The sequence below is a fragment of the Poromitra crassiceps genome, assembly GCF_964638095.1.
Source record: "Poromitra crassiceps genome assembly, chromosome: 1".
In the NCBI taxonomy this organism is placed as follows: domain Eukaryota; kingdom Metazoa; phylum Chordata; class Actinopteri; order Beryciformes; family Melamphaidae; genus Poromitra; species Poromitra crassiceps.
Window position 1 is genome coordinate 28,012,988 of NC_139623.1, and position 20,290 is coordinate 28,033,277.

General features: G+C 41.6%; 1 protein-coding gene across 1 annotated transcript in view; it reads right to left on the reverse strand.

Moving 5' to 3' along the window:
* ophn1 (oligophrenin 1) overlaps nucleotides 1-19,424 on the reverse strand; it is a 61,310-nt gene extending 41,886 nt beyond the window's left edge. The window contains exons 1-9 of the mRNA XM_083637234.1: nucleotides 18,749-19,424; nucleotides 16,354-16,449; nucleotides 7,498-7,559; nucleotides 6,282-6,353; nucleotides 3,423-3,524; nucleotides 3,210-3,320; nucleotides 2,870-2,974; nucleotides 1,196-1,325; nucleotides 1,003-1,103 (exon numbers count right to left, since the gene is read on the reverse strand). Coding sequence (XP_083493360.1) covers nucleotides 1,003-1,103; nucleotides 1,196-1,325; nucleotides 2,870-2,974; nucleotides 3,210-3,320; nucleotides 3,423-3,524; nucleotides 6,282-6,353; nucleotides 7,498-7,559; nucleotides 16,354-16,449; nucleotides 18,749-18,902 — 933 coding nt within the window. The 5' untranslated portion in view covers nucleotides 18,903-19,424. The remainder of the gene's footprint in view (nucleotides 1-1,002; nucleotides 1,104-1,195; nucleotides 1,326-2,869; nucleotides 2,975-3,209; nucleotides 3,321-3,422; nucleotides 3,525-6,281; nucleotides 6,354-7,497; nucleotides 7,560-16,353; nucleotides 16,450-18,748) is intronic.
* Between the last annotated feature and the right edge of the window lie 866 nt (nucleotides 19,425-20,290).

Below are 20,290 nucleotides of genomic sequence, written 5' to 3' on the forward strand. Positions count from 1 at the left end.
TCTCGAGAACCGTTTGTCGGATCGACTTCAAACTTGCACACACACAGAGTGCAGTGTGTGTGCGGGATGGGAAGTGCCCACGGGGTGGTGCATGGGGGAACGAGCACTGGACTAGTATGATAACAAATACATGTCTCTTGAGTTACTAGGCATCTCACACGTGCCTAGGCGCGGCCTTGCCCGTAGCTCGTCCTCGAGTTGATGATTCTTAACATACATTTCATTGTGACATCATCAGTGACATCATTAGTGATGTCATAGCCTTGAAACACAGGCTGTTGCCTTGAGTGATACCACTGATGATGTCATCAGTTATGTCATAAGACTGTACAATGTGTATGACATCAGTGGGACAAAGGCTGAAACAGAGTTTGCTGACTCATCACTGATGACATCAGGTCAATGATGACATCACATCGAAGATCCGGCTCCATCATTACTGATGTCACTATGACATCACTGATCAGTCTTGTCACATTAGGCTCGTTTGAATGGGCGCTGAGCTTGATGCGTTTCTCGTCAATCTCTGTCATCCGCAGTCGGGCGCAGTTGGTGGGGAGCAACTGCGGCGCCTCGCTCCAAATCTGCGCCCGCCTCGCTCTCACGAGAGTCCCGTGGCTCACGCAGTCGGGCAGGCGGAGCAAGTCGGACAACTTTTCTAACGATCATGCAACGGGGCAAGCAAGGCGCTGGTCAAATCTGCGCAGAACTTGCTCATCTCAAACGAGCCTAATGCCTCCTTGTGTGTGTGACATCACTGATTGGCTTGTCACAATGGTTCCTTGTCTGTGTGTGTGTGTGTGCACCCTTATGACATCACTTTTGACATAATCACTGATGACATCACGTCATTAGCTAATTAGCCTAATAATTAAAAAATCCGGCTCTGTCAGGTCACCCCCACTGGTGCCCTTTACACCCCCTGAAGGTTTCAGCCCGGCGTAGCTTTGGCCGGACACAGGATTGAAACATAAATATTGCCCACATCCTCAATTTTAGTACCTGTTTAGTTGTAGGTTTCTGTTCACAAGGCACCATGACCAACAGTCTGCTGTCTTTGTGGTACTTGCAATAGTATTTGACCCATGTCACACCCAGCGCCCCTGTAGGGACAATACAATAAAGTAAGACAGGCCACGTCAATGGGAATACACGCAAACAGCACATGTGTGTGAACAGCTGGTGCACTACTCACACTTCTCCTGACAGTACAGGTAACCCTCCATAGTGAGCAGACTGTGGATTTTACACATGTGGGAAGGGTGTTTCATTCTCTTCATCAGATCCTCCATCTCCTCCCGAGTGCTCTCATAATGGTTCCTAGTCTGCACGCACACGCGCGCGCGCACACACACACGCGCACGCGCACACACACACACACACACACACGTCTAATCAAAGCCTCTTAACACATTAAGTGCCATAGACGACCTAACTCGTCTTACATAATCCAGCGCTTAAGTGCCAAGGACGGACTAACTCGTCTTACATAAAGATTTTTTTTTTTTGACAGTGGGACATCAATCAACCCCTTTTACATCTTCGAGATAACTATTTGGAGCAAGAGCATGTGTGTAATCTATTTTACCGACCACTAAGTGGCGACAGAGACCGAGAGAAGTCACAGCCACGGGACCCAAAAGCCACAAAAGCAGCCGCCTCCCGCGGAAATGGCTTGGCGATTTTACAGTCATTAGCCCGGACACACACACACAGAACGGACAGAGATCCCTTCCCCCCAGAGCCGCGCAGCAACGCGCGAACACACACACACACACACACACACACACACACACACACACACACACACACACACACACACACACACACACACACACACACACACACACACACACCGCGGAAGCAAGCCATTCAAGGAAATGGCGACGCGATTTTACAGTAATCCATTTCAGACTCGTCTTGCCCGACAGGCAGACAGGCAGGCAGGCAGCACAACGCGCTTCTGACACGCTCCTCCTTCCTCCTGGCTCTAGAGCCAGGAGGAAGGAGGAGAAGACACACGGAGGGAGGAGTTTGAATGAGAGGGGTGTTTCCTGTTGTTATGGAGGAAATTACTGTTCAAAACTATTGTTTAGAATGTCTGACGGTCTTACTGATGCCAAAAATGAATGGTTAAAGTGACTGTTTCACAAAAAGCCATTTATCTCTGAATAAATTTCCAGACGCTGAAACCATGCTGTACTCAACGGCTAATATCTACATAACTACTAACTCTGCAAACTAACTCTTTTAGACAGAGAAAGCACACATTCTATTAGTTATTTTTAGATGATTGATGTTCATGAATTCTTAACAGACAAGAATCCTCGGCTGTTCTAAAATGAGCCAGAATCGTCAAAAACACCCCTGGCACAACTTACCTACAGGAATGAAAACATGGCTGGCATTCAATGTGTTAAAGGAGAAGTTCACCTAAAAATGAACATTCTGTCATTATCTCCTCACCCCATGCCGGTGGAAGGTTGGGGGGAAACAGAGTTACAGTTTTCTGTGAGAAGGCGAAAGCGGGACTTTCAGCTCACGCCTGCAGTGAAGATTTCAGCTCAACACACAATGTAAATGACCTCTTTTTTTCAAGTCAACTTGGCATCTCGGTGCTTCTGGAGACTTGGACTTGTTTTGCTTCATGTTTTTTGTTTGTTTGTTTTATGTTTGAAAGTTGGTCATCATCAATTGTTTAGGAGAATGCTGTAACTCTGCTGGAAAACTCCACAAATGTTTTGCGGACTAAGAAACTTCACACAACCTTCCACCAGCGTGGTAGATAATGGCAGAATTTTCATTTTTGGGTGAACCTATCCTTTAAATGTCACTAATGGCATCATTTGTTGCCAACAACGCCACTTACATTCTGCAAGCTGAGCTGCAGTTCTTGTTTGTAAGGCATGAAGTCCTGAGTCATCTCCACCGTCAGGTTATTGAGGGTGAGAATGCTGTGAAGAAATGCCAGGACCTGTCCGACCAAAGCATGGATTATAGACTTATGCAGTTTTATATTTGGAGTGTGGTCAAAAAGGAGCTACCATCATAAAGAAACTGAACTTTATGCTTGTGTTTGCTTTGTTTTGACCATATCCTGTATGTTTGAACTGTCAGTCACAAACAATCTATTTTTGAGACACACATTTTTTTCTGTCAATTGTCTGGCAGCAAACAGGAAGAGCTGGAGACCACAGAAACACACTCACAGGCTCCACCACATCAAACTTCTTCCTGTCCTGCACCTGGTGGATCTGGTATACATACTCCACCGAGGATTCATAGAAGTTCACTCGCTCTTTGTCTAGTTGTTCGTCAGCCTACAGTGAAGAAAACATCATTTAAAAAGTGACATATTTGACAGTGAATTTTGAGTTTTTCTTATATTGTTGGTGAGAAATAGTTGTTATACTTCAACCAACCTCTGAAAGCTGACTCTCTTTCTTCTTGGCAGAAAGATTCAGGTGTTTATCTAATTGAGAGTGATATTTCTCACTCTCTTTCTCGAACTTCTTCCTCTTCTCCTAAAGGGAAGATGTGTTAATTGTGATGCAATGAGATTACAGTGTGATTAAATCAGTGTCAATGTATTCAGATTGATCTGTCTTGCTTGTTATATAACAGTGTCCTCCAATGGCAAGCAACAGCTGTTCCTCAACACAACTTAACTTCTGCTTCATTGCACACAGTAGCTTTTTAGGTACACAATTACCTCCCTTCAAATTACAAATATAAACTGAAGCACTGTTACTCAACAGAGCAGCACATACTAACAGCGGTTAGTTGAGAAATACATATACTGGGGGAAAACATGGTTGTTCAGCAAGTACACCAACATAAAGGAGACTGAATCCCATGCTGATTAAGCAAGTGAATGTCCCCCAGAGTTTCCTTACCAGCTGAAAAACTGCTGATGACAGAGCACACAGTGCGTGTCACCTCAGAAGCCTAACGTATGAGCTTTTCCCACTGCTAGAACTGATTTCCTTCCTACCAAATGTCTTGACACAATAAAAAGGGTGTGTCGAGGAAGAAAAAGCTCACATTATTCTTCCTCTCCAATGTGAAACATTTGGCCTGACACTGAGTGTGTTTACATGCGCACAATAATCCGATAACTGTCTGGGAATAATCAGGTAATGACGTGTTTACATGCACTTTAGTAAGTAGCAGGAACACACCTTAAAGTCTGTGAGTTGGTGAGTGTGGACATTGAGATTGGGTCATGCAGGTGAGTGTGGACATTGAGATTGGGTCATGCACTGAATAGAACGGAAGAGTCAGCAAAAAGCGAGACGTGTTTATCGGATTTCTCATAATAACATAACGGCCTTTATCTGAACAAGCATATTGTACTATGCCGTTTACATGACCGCTTCAATAATCTGGTAACTCCATAAATCAGATAAAGATTGGTTATTAGTGTGCATAAACACAATACTCCGATAACTGGGAATAATCAGGTAATGGCAATAATCTGATTTATGCATTTACATGCACTTTAGTAAGTAGTGGGCACTCGCCTCAAAGTTTGAGTGGACATTGAGAAATCTGAGAAACACATGGCCCAATCAGAATGTCCACTCACGGACTTTGAGGTGAGTTCCCTCTACCTGTAAATCAGATTATTGCCAAATACCTGATTATTCCCAGTTTTCTGATTATTGTGTGCATGTAAACATTTATTAAAAGAATTGGAGAAGTAGCCCATGATATTCAGTATGGCCGATATGACTCAGAGAGGTAATGATGTATGTTACATTACAATTCTTTGGCTCTTTGGTACTGTCACAACACAAATCAAATCAGATCAAACTGTGATGAAAGAAAGATGACACATGTTGTTTATACACCAGAGCACTGCTTCTACTGCTGACTTAATAAATGGGTACTTTTAAAAGGTAACAGCCGTACATAAAAACAAGGCTAGGTCGAAACCTAGCATATGGCCGGTGTGGTAAAGCGTGCACATATCATGTTTCTCATAGGATGATTGCGGAAGTGGATGTTATCTGGAGGGGAAAATGTAGCCTAAAAAAAGGAAGTTTAACATTACTTGGCTTGTGTTAAATTAACCTACCGTTCGTCAATTCTAAACGTCATGCAGCTTTTTATTTTCTGTGGAGCAGTGCTGTACTGGTCACTGGTCAAAAAAGTAGATAAACTAATTTCGGAGGCAGTTTTCTCACATCGTGCTGTTATCTATAAAGAAAAGGTGGATAAATAAACTTCAGTCGCCCATATAGGCTACGAGACTGAGGACAACTGAAACTGAATCATATATCCCTAATCTAATTTTATTCTTATCAGCATCATAATCATCGTTGTGGCTACGCTTCAAACACAAGGAGCAGACAGAAAGTAAACGCTGTAAGAACGCCGGTCCGCCCGCAATATGCAATTAAGCAGATAGAAAACAACGTTAGCTCAGCAGCTGGAGCTAGCTTGATAGCTACCAGCTAACAAGTTAACACGCTGGTCCGGCCGCAATATGCAATTAAGCAGATTGAAAACAACATTAGCTCAGCAGCTGTGGGACGCCAGCGCTGCCTTGGCGCACAAGTGCACAACTTTCTCTATAGACAGTTTTCACCTGTGTGTTGCGCAATAGCTACAACCCCGCAGCACTTCCGTTTGTTATACTCTTTGGCTGTATTCAGACCCGAATTATAAACCGGAAACCGGAGTACGTTATAAATATAGTCACGTTATAAACAACTAACCAACGCTGGGGGTCCGTATGGAAACAGTGTTACTCGAATTGGTTAAAGTTAAATCAATTTGATCATTCAGTGGCATTTTACTGCCATGTAAAGTAACTAACGTTAGCCGCTAGCATTAGCCACAGTAGCCGACTACCCATAATGCATTACGTTATCCCAGCAAAAATAAATAGCCGTTATTTTGCTAAACTGAGCACACAAGGGTAATCTAAATGGTTACTTTGACCATCTACATTTTTTTCTAAACTTATAAAAGTGACATATTAACACTTAACGGCTGTAGAGCAGAATGGCTCTGCTGTAAAACCCTCATAGACACAATAGTCACTCCTCCACCGTATGTCTTTTTGAAAGCGGAGTACAGCGCCGTACAGCAGTCACCAGTGGGATGACCAAACAGGATGGGCACGCAGGTGGTCCCCAGGTCGGTCCCCAGGTCAGGCACGCAAATTGTCTGGATGAGTGGAGATGACAGGCCGCCGTGGCGCATGCGCACACACCGGCCAAAAATAGACCATATTTCACTTAGAGAGCAAACAAAAGATGAAAAACACTCACTTTTGTTACTGCTAACTGCTCCTTTCTGAACTTCTCCAACGGCTTAATGAGCAGATCAAAGGAATTCTGGACCTGAGCGGGAAGACATGGAACAGTTGTTACTGTTGTAAACTTATATTCATATCAATAACACACTGCTTAATATTGCATTTATAGATGTTCAAATTAGCTTATGGGCTTGATGAAACTTGATAAAATGAGTTTCGAAATACTGTAATAATATCTTAAATATCTTATGATTCTTCTCCAGTAGATGTTGCTCTTCAGCACTAAGGCAAGTAAAATCTATTAGATGCCAGCTATGTTGAAGAAGAAAAAAACATCTGTACCTAGAAAAGCCAGTCAAACAGGAACCACTCCTACCACAAACAAGTAATGAAATCAGTCACGAGTCATGATTTCTGAAGAATAAGGCCAGGAGAGTCTTTATCTGGTTCGGATGAGAGATCAAATAAGATCAAACTTCAATTACAGTATGCCTGACGGGAATGTGACGACCCTCGGTTGGGGTCGTTAGGCTGATTGGGTGCACCTGGTCCCGGTGTACTCCTTGGCTTAAAAGTCTTCAGACCATTCAGTGTCTCTCCTTCCTCACCTTCAGTATGTGCACCTGTTTGCTGTTCTTTAGGTTTAATGTAGTTTGTGTTGTTTAGTTTTAGTTAATAAATGATTATTGTTAGAACTTTTACTTTCACAGATAACTCCTCATTGTTACTTCCCTGAGCAGTAGGGGTGGACTGGCCTTTTTGCTTTAGTTATCAGTTTTCTCCTGTTTTTGTCAGGTTAGGAACTTAGGTTGAGTAATTGTCTTTTGGTTGTTTCTTTTGATTTGGGATTAGTTACGTTTATTTTGTTCATAGCTCATTTTGGCCTTTAATCCACCCTGAAGCTAATGCCTCCTGTGCTAGTGGTTAGCTGAGTCCCAGCTTCACTGTTGTCAAGTGTGCATATGCATTAATAGCTGATGGAGCTAAAATAATACAGAGAAATTGGTGCATGTGCATCTCTGCCTGTTGTTCCCATGAACAGAAAGTGACAAAAATGTGTTTGACTACCACGTTACAGCTGGTGCCATTTGAAAAGGGATAGGTTAGCATGAATTTAATCTGCACATCTGATGATTGGTGCAGGGAAGGTGAATGAGTTTCCTAATGAGGGAAAAAGAGGATGCAAAAAGAGGATGCAGAGCCAGTGTGGAGGAAACTGATAAACCCACCATCATCATCCTGTCATGCTCGACTTCCTGGAGAAGACCAGCAAACTCCTGGAAAGACTGAGCTGGGGAGAAAGACACACAGATGCAATATAGAGCCGAGCGTGCACATTCTGATCCAACTGCCTGACAGAACAACTCAACAACACAAAAAGAGAAATACAACACACTTATTCCACTGTATTAAAATGTGTATTAACTCCCACTGTTTTTTTTTAACTCAACTCGTCTTTTTTAAGCATGCAACTAACAGCACCTCAAGCCCCATTGTTTTGTGCTTGTGACATACAGTTTGGCTTTAAGTTTGACAACCTCTCTAGGAGATTTTACTGACATAAGTGCAAATCGTGGTAGCCAGGCCATTGTTTTGTTTAGATTTATTTCTCATTAAGTCTTTGTATTTCAGTAACATTTGATTTATACAACATTCACGTTGTGATTAATTACCAGCAATTTATTGGATTCACTTATATCAGGTCATATCAATAATTTTGGTGCATTACATTTTTCTACTTTGTACTTTCATTGTGTTGTATACCCCTATTACATTATGTAGGTAGGTTTTCATTCAAAGCATTACTGAGTTAGTACAGTACTTCTCACTTTACAATACTTACTGTATTCGCACTACTTTCTGTAATTTTGTATATGATAATACACACAGTATTCACTGGAATGAGCCCAATTATCTATATATCTATCTATATATTATATATATCTATATATTATAGATATATATTATTATTATATATACATTTGGCAATGTGGACTCTCTGTTTGTCTGTCTGTCTGTCTGTCTGTCTGTTTGTTTGTTTCAAGAATTTTGGCCGGCCACAGCTATGCTGTTTTACGTGCGATCGGGCTGAAACTTTCAGAGGGTGTAAAGAGTACCCGTGCGGGTGACCTGACGGAGCCAGATTTTTTAATTGGGGCAGATTAATTGCCCTAAGGCTGAGGCTATAGTTCACTGATGACATCATCACTGATGTGGAGAGTAGGGAGAAGAAGAGATAGACCCAGGAGAAGGCGGTAATGCAACTTTAAGGGTGCCAACTACCATAAAACACCAAAAAGAAGAAGAAGAGAGTAGGGAGAATCAGTCTGAGACTAGAGGGAGAGAGAGGAGAGGGAGAGAGAGGAGAGGGAGAGAGAGAGGGGGGAGACTGAGTGGGAGAGAGACAGAGAGAGAGGGAGACATTGCGCACACGCCAATAGGGCAGGCGAGGCCACGCAGCCGCCGAGCTGCGGGCAAGGCCGTGCTGCGTATGCGAGCTGCAGGGCCAGCTTGGCAAGCTGCAGGGCGAGCCTAGGAATCGAGCGTGCGTAGCGCGCGAGATGCCTAGTAGTATATAAATTTGGCAATGTGGGCTCTGTTTCAATTTTTGTGCCGGCCACAGCTATGCAGCTTTAAGGCCTAAACAGACTCGTCGGTCCGCCTCGAATTGGAGCCGTCTCGCCGTCTGCCGGCGCCAGCGAGCCCTACACGCTAGGACGTCATTACACCCTCCCTCCTGGAAAATGGAGGCGATTGAGTGCAAGGCAGTCTGAATGAAATTGAATGTAACGTTCCCAATTCTATGTATTAAATTCTAAAAAACGACCCTCAACATTTGGGAAGGCTAAGCCACACAACTAGTTCGTTATAATCTAACGTCATGCTTCGAAGACGACTTTACGACGATGAGGACGGTAAGGACTGCTGACGTCACGCACGTATCGTCGCCGCTGAGTCACATTTTCGAGCAGCCCCCGTCAGCCGACGGCGCCCCCTCCCCGTATGACGGCGCTCCACCCGCCGTCATACGGGGAGGGCGGGGCGAGGCTCTGACGGACGAGTCTGTTTAGGCCTTTACGTGCAATCAGGCTGAAACTTTCAGGGGGTGTAAAGAGTATAGGTGATTGCCCTAGGGAGAGAGAGAGGAGAGGGAGAGAGACTGAGGGAGAGGGAGAGAGAGGAGAGGGAGAGAGACTGAGGGAGAGGGAGAGAGAGGAGAGGGAGAGAGACTGAGGGGGAGAGAGAGGAGAGGGAGAGAGGGGGGGGAGACTGAGGGAGAGGGGGGAGAGAGACTGAGGGAGAGAGAGAGGGGGGAGAGACTGAGGGAGAGAGGGGGAGAGAGACTGAGTGAGAGGGAGAGAGAGAGAGAGAGGAGAGGGAGAGAGACTGAGGGAGAGAGAGAGAGGAGAGGGAGAGAGAGACTGAGGGAGAGAGAGGGGGACAGTGCACAGTGGCCGAGCTGCGTATGCGAGCTGCAGGGTGGGCGAGCCCGCATAGTGGGTGAGCCTAGGAGATGCCTAGTGTAATGTAAAGTTTCCATCTGTGAATTACTCTTGCTCTGAACATTTGGGGAAATGAGAGTGGAAACCATTACATAATAGAAGTTAATGCAAAGTGTGCATTTGCCAGTGTCTAACATACTGTATATGATCTTAAGCCAGTGTCTATCTAGTAACATATATGATCTTAAGTCAGTGTCTAACATACATGATCTTAAGCCAGTGTGTAACATATATATGATCTTAAGCCACAGTGTCTAACATATGATCCTAAGCCACAGTGTGTACATATACAGTATGATCTTAAGCCACAGTGTGTGCGTGTGTGTGTGTGTGAGTGTGAGTGTGTGTGTGTGTGTGTGTGTGTGTATGTATATGATCTTAAGCCAGTGTCTTCTGTCTATCATGATCTTAAGCCACAGTGTCTAACATATATATGATCTTAAGCTACAGTGTCTAACATATATATGATCTTAAGCTACAGTGTCTAACATATATATGATCTTAAGCCACACTGTCTAACATATATATGATCTTAAGCCACAGTGTCTAACATATATATGATCTTAAGCCACAGTGTCTAACATATATATGATCTTAAGCCACACTGTCTAACATATATATGATCTTAAGCCACAGTGTCTAACATATATATGATCTTAAGCTACAGTGTCTAACATATATATGATCTTAAGCTACAGTGTCTAACATATATATGATCTTAAGCCACAGTGTGTACATATACAGTATGATATTAAGCCACAGTGTGCGTGTGTGTGTGTGTGTGTGTGTGTGTGTGTGTGTGTGTGTATATGATCTTAAGTCAGTGGGCCAATCCCAATTCCTATCTTAACCCTCAATCTTAACCCTCAGTCTCAAAAATGCGCACTCCCGCGAAGTGCTAGTGCTGTCCCGATTCTCAGTGTGTTGAGTTAAGGGTGAAGTTTAAGGGCTGTATGGCCCTTACTTTTGAGATTTTCCAGGACCACCCTTGGCAGTGAGTGCGATCCCAGAATCCCTTGCGTGTCATCAGCTAGATCCATTCAGATGGAAGATGGCGGCGAAAGGAGGAAAAAAGCAGCCCTACAAAGTTAAGTACCGTATTTCCTTGTTAATAGAGATGTAGTCTCAGCTCCCAGACGTTTGGTGAGCTGCGCCACCAAACGTCTGGGAATTTCACTGTCAGAAACTGTCTGTCCGAGCCCGGCGAGAACCGCCGGCAGCAGACACGCCTACATTTATTATTAGAATTTTATTTGGTAGCGGCAATGCCATTTATCATAGTCCTAAACACAGAGCATGAAGCTGATATGCTCCAAACAAATTTATAGCTGTGGTTTATTTTACAATCATTTTTCCTACCCGGAAGTGGTCCGCTTGATACTGTGAACTTGTGTGAAGTCATCAGCAGCCAGCAGGCTCTGTAACGTTAGCCTCGGGAGTCGGGCTTATCGCTGGGGGAAAGACCTCTAGCCGCCGGGGCGGATGAAACACGTCCTATTAACAGGTTATGTTTGTTTCTACGTGATTAATATGTTTCTCCGCAAATGCGACGATGTTTTGCGAGACACCGGTTCTGCATGAGATCTGCCCCCAGAAAGCAGGCCCGCCCACAACACTCATGATTGGTTCTCCGATGCAAGGCTTCCAACAGCATCACCTAACGTTATGCAAAGATTTAAATAGTAATATTCTCAGTCTTACAGGAGTGAAACGGATTAAGACTGAGGGCTGAGTCTAATAGAGATGTAAAAATTACGATAACCATTGTATTAGCTTAGTTTAATGTCATTTTATGGATTTCCGTTTTGGAATCCTAACAACAATTGTTGTTGCTAACTATCGATAGTCAGTAGCCGTGCTGGTGCGGTCAAGCCATATTATTATTATATTATATTATAACATTGTTAACGTTGTTACGAAATGCCATAATTCTCGGTGGTAATGTCGTTGTTGAGTTGTTTTTATCAAGATACAGCCTACGTGTAATGTTTGCACGGACATTTTCGTAAGATGACCGGGCCGGTGTTATCTCCCAGGCTACGCACCACAAAACAAGTGGGGGCTAGAATGACCGTGCTTTCCGACGTGAGGGCTGGCTTGACTGCAGTGTTTATCTAATGATAGATCGTTAGATAAAAAGCATGGGAGATAACTGCAAACTATTATCACATGAACACAGTAGTCAGTAGTTACAACATCCAGCAGTGCCGATAACATGTTTCGGTTTAACTGGTGACCGTGTTAACTCAGCTACGTTGCAATGTTAGCAATGTTATAATATAATATAATAATAATAATATGGCTTGACCGCACCAGCACGGCTACTGACTATCGATAGTTAGCAACAACAAATGTGTTAGGCTCCAAAACGGAAATCCATAAAATGACATTTAAACTAAGATAATACAATGGTTATCGTAATTTCTACATCTATATTATCAAGGAAATATTTGTAGGGATGCTTTTTTCCTCTTCTTTTGAATTGACAGACTGGATCCAGAGCTTTGGCATATTGCTGCCCCCCACAGTCTGAAGACGTATCTGCCTTTAAGGGCTGTCCCATTTTAAAGTCGCAAGATAGCCCTTAACACTTAGTTTTGAGGGCTACTAAGATTGAGGGTTGAGCTTGAGGGTTAAGATTGAGGGTTAAGAAAAGAATTGGGATTGGGCCAGTGTCTACTGTCTAACATGATCTTAAGCCAGAGTGTCTAACATATATATGATCTTAAGCCACAGTGTCTAACATATATATGATATTAAGCCACAGTATGTATGTATATGATCTTAAGCCACAGTGTCTAACATATATATGATCTTAAGCCACAGTGTCTAACATATATATGATCTTAAGCTACAGTGTCTAACATATATATGATCTTAAGCCACAGTGTCTAACATATATATGATCTTAAGCCACAGTGTCTAACATATATATGATCTTAAGCCACAGTGTCTAACATATATATGATCTTAAGCTACAGTGTCTAACATATATATGATCTTAAGCCACAGTGTCTAACATATATATGATCTTAAGCCACAGTGTCTAACATATATATGATCTTAAGCCACAGTGTCTAACATATATATGATATTAAGCCACAGTGTCTAACAATATATGATCTTAAGCCACGGTGTCTAACATATATATGATCTTAAGCTACAGTGTCTAACATATATATGATCTTAAGCCACAGTGTCTAACATATATATGATCTTAAGCCACAGTGTCTAACATATATATGATATTAAGCCACAGTGTCTAACAATATATGATCTTAAGCCACGGTGTCTAACATATATATGATCTTAAGCCACAGTGTGTATGTATATGATCTTAAGCCACAGTGTGTATGTATATGATCTTAAGCCACAGTGTGTATGTATATGATATTAAGCCACAGTATGTACAGTATGTATATGATATTAAGCCACAGTGTGTATGTATATGATATTAAGCCACAGTATGTACAGTATGTATATGATATTAAGCCACAGTGTGTATGTATATGATATTAAGCCACAGTGTCTAACATATATATGATCTTAAGCCACGGTGTCTAACATATATATGATCTTAAGCCACGGTGTCTAACATATATATGATCTTAAGCCACAGTATGTATGTATATGATCTTAAGCCACAGTGTCTAACATATATATGATCTTAAGCCACAGTATGTATGTATATGATATTAAGCCACAGTGTGTATGTATATGATATTAAGCCACAGTGTGTATGTACAGTATATGATATTAAGCCACAGTGTGTATGTATATGATATGAAGCCACAGTATGTATGTATATGATCTTAAGTCACAGTATGTATGTATATGATCTTAAGCCACAGTGTGTATGTATATGATATTAAGCCACAGTGTGTATGTATATGATATTAAGCCACAGTATGTATTTATATGATCTTAAGCCACAGTGTGTATGTATATGATATTAAGCCACAGTGTGTATGTATATGATCTTAAGCCACAGTATGTATGTATATGATATTAAGCCACAGTGTGTATGTATATGATATTAAGCCACAGTGTGTATGTACAGTATATGATATTAAGCCACAGTGTGTATGTATATGATCTTAAGCCACAGTATGTATGTATATGATCTTAAGTCACAGTATGTATGTATATGATCTTAAGCCACAGTGTGTATGTATATGATATTAAGCCACAGTGTGTATGTATATGATATTAAGCCACAGTATGTATTTATATGATCTTAAGCCACAGTGTGTATGTATATGATATTAAGCCACAGTGTGTATGTATATGATATTAAGCCACAGTGTGTATGTATATGATCTTAAGCCACAGTGTGTATGTATATGATATTAAGCCACAGTATGTATGTATATGATATTAAGCCACAGTATGTATTAGGGCTGTGCCGATTCACTTATCTCCCGATTCGATACTATCACGATACTTTGGTGCCGATTCGATATATATTGCGATTCACGATTATTGCGATTCTACGATTATTGCGATTCGATATTACGATTTATTGCGATTTTTGTTTCTTTTTTTCTTTTCTTTTTTCAGTTTGTTTGCTTTTTTACACTAGATTAGAACATGGGAAAAGTTGAATCATACACTAGAGACTGTATATTATATATCATGAGTAGGGCTGGGCGATATAGTTAAAAACAGGGGCGGACTGGGATCATAATTCAGGCCGGGCATTAGATACCAAGCAGGCCAGGCCGATATGGGCCAACGCGCGTGAAATTTGGGCCGTTTGAAGCCAGATTTGGGTCCAATTTTACAATGAGATGCACCCACTTTAACCCTGAAGTGTAATTATTACTTCAGACTAACTAATAAAGTAATAAAACCACTAGTAAACCAGTAGGCGGCGCCTGGCCTGCTGTTCAGTGAGTGGCCTGACTGCAAGCACCCAAAAAAAAAAAAAAAAAAATTTTTTTTTTTTTTTTTTTTTAATTTGCGATTATCGATTCTGGAATAAAAGATCGATCCAAAAAATCGTGACATTAAAAATCGCGATACTTAGGTGAATCGATTTTTTCCCCCACCCCTAGTATGTATGTATATGATATGAAGCCACAGTATGTATGTATATGATCTTAAGCCACAGTGTGTATGTATATGATCTTAAGCCACAGTGTGTATGTATATGATATTAAGCCACAGTATGTACAGTATGTATATGATATTAAGCCACAGTGTGTATGTATATGATCTTAAGCCACAGTGTGTATGTATATGATATTAAGCCACAGTATGTATGTATATATTAAGCCACAGTATGTATGTATATGATCTTAAGTCACAGTATGTATGTATATGATATTAAGCCACAGTGTGTATGTATATGATATTAAGCCACAGTGTGTATGTATATGATATTAAGCCACAGTATGTATTTATATGATATTAAGCCACAGTATGTATGTATATGATATTAAGCCACAGTGTGTATGTATATGATCTTAAGCCACAGTGTGTATGTATATGATATTAAGCCACAGTGTGTATGTATATGATATTAAGCCACAGTATGTATGTATATGATCTTAAGCCACAGTGTGTATGTATATGATCTTAAGCCACAGTGTGTATGTATATGATCTTAAGTCACAGTATGTATGTATATGATCTTAAGCCACAGTGTGTATGTATATGATATTAAGCCACAGTATGTATTTATATGATCTTAAGCCACAGTGTGTATGTATATGATATTAAGCCACAGTGTGTATGTATATGATCTTAAGCCACAGTGTGTATGTATATGATATTAAGCCACAGTATGTATGTATATGATCTTAAGCCACAGTGTGTATGTATATGATCTTAAGCCACAGTGTGTACAGTATGTATATGATATTAAGCCACAGTGTGTATGTATATGATATTAAGCCACAGTATGTATGTATATGATCTTAAGCCACAGTGTGTATGTATATGATATTAAGCCACAGTATGTATGTATATGATCTTAAGCCACAGTGTGTATGTATATGATATTAAGCCACAGTGTGTATGTATATGATATTAAGCCACAGTATGTATGTATATGATCTTAAGCCACAGTGTGTATGTATATGATATTAAGCCACAGTGTGTACAGTATGTATATGATATTAAGCCACAGTGTGTATGTATATGATATTAAGCCACAGTATGTATGTATATGATATTAAGCCACAGTATGTATTTATATGATCTTAAGCCACAGTGTGTATGTATATGATATTAAGCCACAGTGTGTATGTATATGATATTAAGCCACAGTGTGTATGTATATGATATTAAGCCACAGTATGTATGTATATGATATTAAGCCACAGTATGTATGTATATGATATTAAGCCACAGTATGTATGTATATGATATTAAGCCACAGTGTGTATGTATATGATCTTAAGCCACAGTATGTATGTATATGATATTAAGCCACAGTATGTATGTATATGATATTAAGCCACAGTGTGTATGTATATGATATTAAGCCACAGTATGTATGTATATGATATTAAGCCACAGTATGTACAGTATGTATATGATATTAAGCCACAGTGTGTAACAGATATATGATCTTACCAATGTTAATCTCATCATCTGTCAGGGAGTCACCAATGGAATCGAACTGGAACACACTGAGAGTCTGGGAAAACTTCTGCACCGCCAAAGAGTAGCCTATAAAAAAGCAGAGTTGATCCAATCAAAACATCTGAACAAAGCTCCAAAACTCCTAAATGGTTTTTCCTCTTGGTAATGTATAAAGCGTGACAGCGGCATGTGGTATTATAGCTGAAAGCCTATTGACTCCATGATCTCTGTTAGAGCTGGCTTTTATTACTGATCAGTCAGACATCATGAATGAAAACAAATGGTGCCCGTCTGATTGATCAATACTGAAGAATGTGCTGCCTAAGGAACTTACTGGTGGGTCGCAGATCCATCCAGATATAATGTTTCCCGTTTTGTCTCCCTTTGTATTTTTCTGCTCTTGTCTATGGCTTCCTGTAAAGCACTATGCAAACTCACAAGTGTGAGGCATCAACTCACTAATAGAGATGAAACGGTCAAATTTCATATCAAGATTATAGTGACCAAAATTATCGTGGTTATAAGTATTATCGTGGTATTGTTAAAATGGGCTGATAATGTTCAAAAAGTACTGATAACAGTAACACACTCACTGAAATCATTTCACTAAATTTTATATTGAAAACTCAGCCCCAAACAGGCTCCACGCCTGCATCTGGGAGACAGTTACTAACTTTGGTTGATTACTTCCCGTGTTTTTTAAAGCGCTGTAATCAAACATGGTTTTAACTTTAGCGACAGAAATAAATGGGACATGGGAAAAGGGACTTCATCAGACTCTGGTGAAGATGCTGTCGCGTCGAAACGTTGCTCTGCACCTATTGAATTAAATTTATATTCTAGTGAATCGAGTGCTCCAGGTCCTTCTTGGGTTCACCCATTTATTTCTGCTGTTAATACTGTCCTGTCCTGAGAGCACCGACCTCCCTCTGTGGAGGGGCTGAAGCGCAAGATACTCCTCTAGACTACCATGGTTATAACTCAAATTTGAAACAGTAATACTAACCATCAGGAATTGTATCACCCTTTATCATTTAACCCTACTCATTAATAATAACAGCAACTATGAATTACTTTCAAAGTGTAGGGTTGAGGAAGCATAGTTCCACAACACCACCACCTTGGCAATCCAATGGTAGAAATGCAAAACTGGCACTGGCCTTAGTGGCCTACATAGACAGGGATACAGAACAATTTTCCTAATGGACAAATAAATACTTCATTCATTCATTAAGATAGTTTGAATATATATCAGTAAGTATATGCTAACAACAAGTGCTCGTGACCTCAGGGCTATTATGAAGGTTGAATATAGGACGCTCAGCACTAGCCTGGGTAAACCCATCCCCCACGTGACCTGCTCTCAGACCTGTTCTCAGTCACTATATAGTGACTGGGAACTGAGAGAGCAGGTCACGTGGTGGCTGGGTTTACCTAGGCTAGCTCAGCACCACTACAGTACCTACAATGACGGGTTCTGTCTCCGAGGTGAAAAGCTCCTCACTGGCGATTGGGACAGCAGATGGTATCTCTTGGTGGGTCAAACAAAACAAACACTGTTCCACTCATGGGTGCAACACACTGACCCAAATACACAGACATCTATCCTGTCTGTCACTGGCTCTGCTCCATACTATCAGTGGGCCCGGTCCAACACTACACTACCAAGACCAGCAGCAGAAGAGTATAGTAACAGTAACGCTAAATGGATAAATGCAAAATCTTGCAAAGAATACACTTCTTGAGGGGGGAAACAAACAGAATGTGTCAGTGATAAATGCATTGTCTACATGCAGTGGTTCTCAACATGGGCTCCAGAGACAACCAGGGGTCATTGAGGGGGTTCCATGAGGTCCACAGCAAATTGATGAATTTTGTAACCTTCATTATTTCATTTACAAGAACAATTATAGAATGTATAAGAATGACTGTTTTAATCATAGTGTCATTGTTATGACTCTACCTAGTACCTACTACAATACAGATAGTCATGGAACTCTGGACAATATCCTATATATAAAGAGATTCTCCGTTTTGGGCCCAAGACAAAATCAAATGGGGGTGTGTAGCCCCCTACTGTGGACTAAATTAGGGGTCCTTGATATGAACAAGGTTGAGAAACATTGCTCTATGAATCGCCATGAGACATCTTCATGACATTTCAAAGCAGGGTGATAATTCTTCTCCCAGGGGATCATTCATAGCACCTCCCTAAATGTGCCTCTCCCACCCACCCAGGATAATAATTCCTAGGCCCTGAAAAGGCCCCAGTGTTGTGAACCTCTCATCCCTTCTCCCACCACATCACAAGACCACCACCACCACACACTGTGGCTGTGCAAAGAGACGTGAAAACAACACAGAGATTGGATCTGCACATGCTTACCCTTGATTGCATTGATGACATTGTTGCCATCTTTGATCACCTCTTTGAGGAATTTGCTCGTTCTGTCCAGCTCCGCTTCGTAACATTTGAGTGTCTCTCTGAACTCCGGACTGTCCAGGTAGCAGTCTGTGAACTCGAGAGGAGGATGACCCATGGCTGTGATGTGACAGCCTCGCACCAGCCAGCCAGGACGAAATGTGATTTTATTTGATTTCTGAGACAATTAAGTTGAGCTTGTCTATCGCATGCTGCTAAAATACTGATCAGTTCAGGCGAGTCCACGTTTAGTTACACAGTCCCGTCTCTTCACAAAAGCAGAAACCATGGTGTCCCTTGCAGCCTGCAACAGATCAAATATGAATTGCACTAAACAACAGACTGAATACGATTTTACTTCTCCTTCTACTCGCCTGACGCCGCGTAGGTATGATTTACTTTACTCTACGCATTGCCACTTTTTCCTTGTTGCGGTGTCGTGATGAAGAGCGGGTTGGAAAGGACTTGGATGCGTCCCATTCCCAAATGTTGCACACTGTCACAAAACTCCTCTCCGTCCTTTGTCTAGATTTGGTGAAATTAGCTCGGTGAAAAAACTGTCGACTGTAAAAAGCTCGTAATTCATTGAGTAACGCTAGGTGATAACATGTCTTTTGTTATTAACAAATAATTCACAACCATTTTGTCCGACATCTTCAGAAGAGAGAGTAGGATTAATCGGAATGGATCGTAACCAACTGGCTGGACTGGACTGACAAAAAACATCCCCTTTTCCACACCCAGGAGCCTCTTAAAGGGACAGGATCTGCTGACTTCTCTGCACACCTCGGGAAGAGCCTGGTGACGCGTAGCCTGGGTAAACCCATCCCCCACGTGACCTGCTCTCAGACCGTTCTCAGTCACTATGGTCTGGATTCCCACCATTGTTAAACGATTTCCTGCGGTTGTTGCCCCCCCCCCGATAGACCGCTCCATTACGCAACCGTCATCCAACCAGCTTTGTGCACAGAGCACATGCGCAGTGCAGCAGATGGCGTCATCGCTCTGCGACCTTTGTTGTTAGCAAGCGAGCTAACACTTTTCATTTCAGTACTGCTAGCACGCAAATGGTTACAACCAGCTACAAGAAGAGAGAACATCGCGTGACGGTGGTCAGGGAATGAAAGAGGAACAGGACGTGTCTACACGGACCCAAACCTCGATCCCTGCTGCAGATGGCCGCAGATCTGGAGAGATATTTGTGGCTGTGAAGAACAGTCATCATCTATACAGCTGCTGCCAACCTGATGAGGAAACAGGCGTGCTTGTTATGCTGGACACTGAATGCCAGACTGCAGACTTCATCCTCCAGTGCTGTTCGCCTCAGGACTTGAAGGGCTAACGTTGTACCATGGACTGTATACATTCTGTGCTAATAATGCTAGCATGCTAACATCCTTTTAGATTTTTGGAGGCGTTAATGTGAATGTCATGACGTAGTGAGCGTAGTATTATACTGTATATTATACATAATCCAGATGTAACCTAGCTATAGCTAGACGTTAA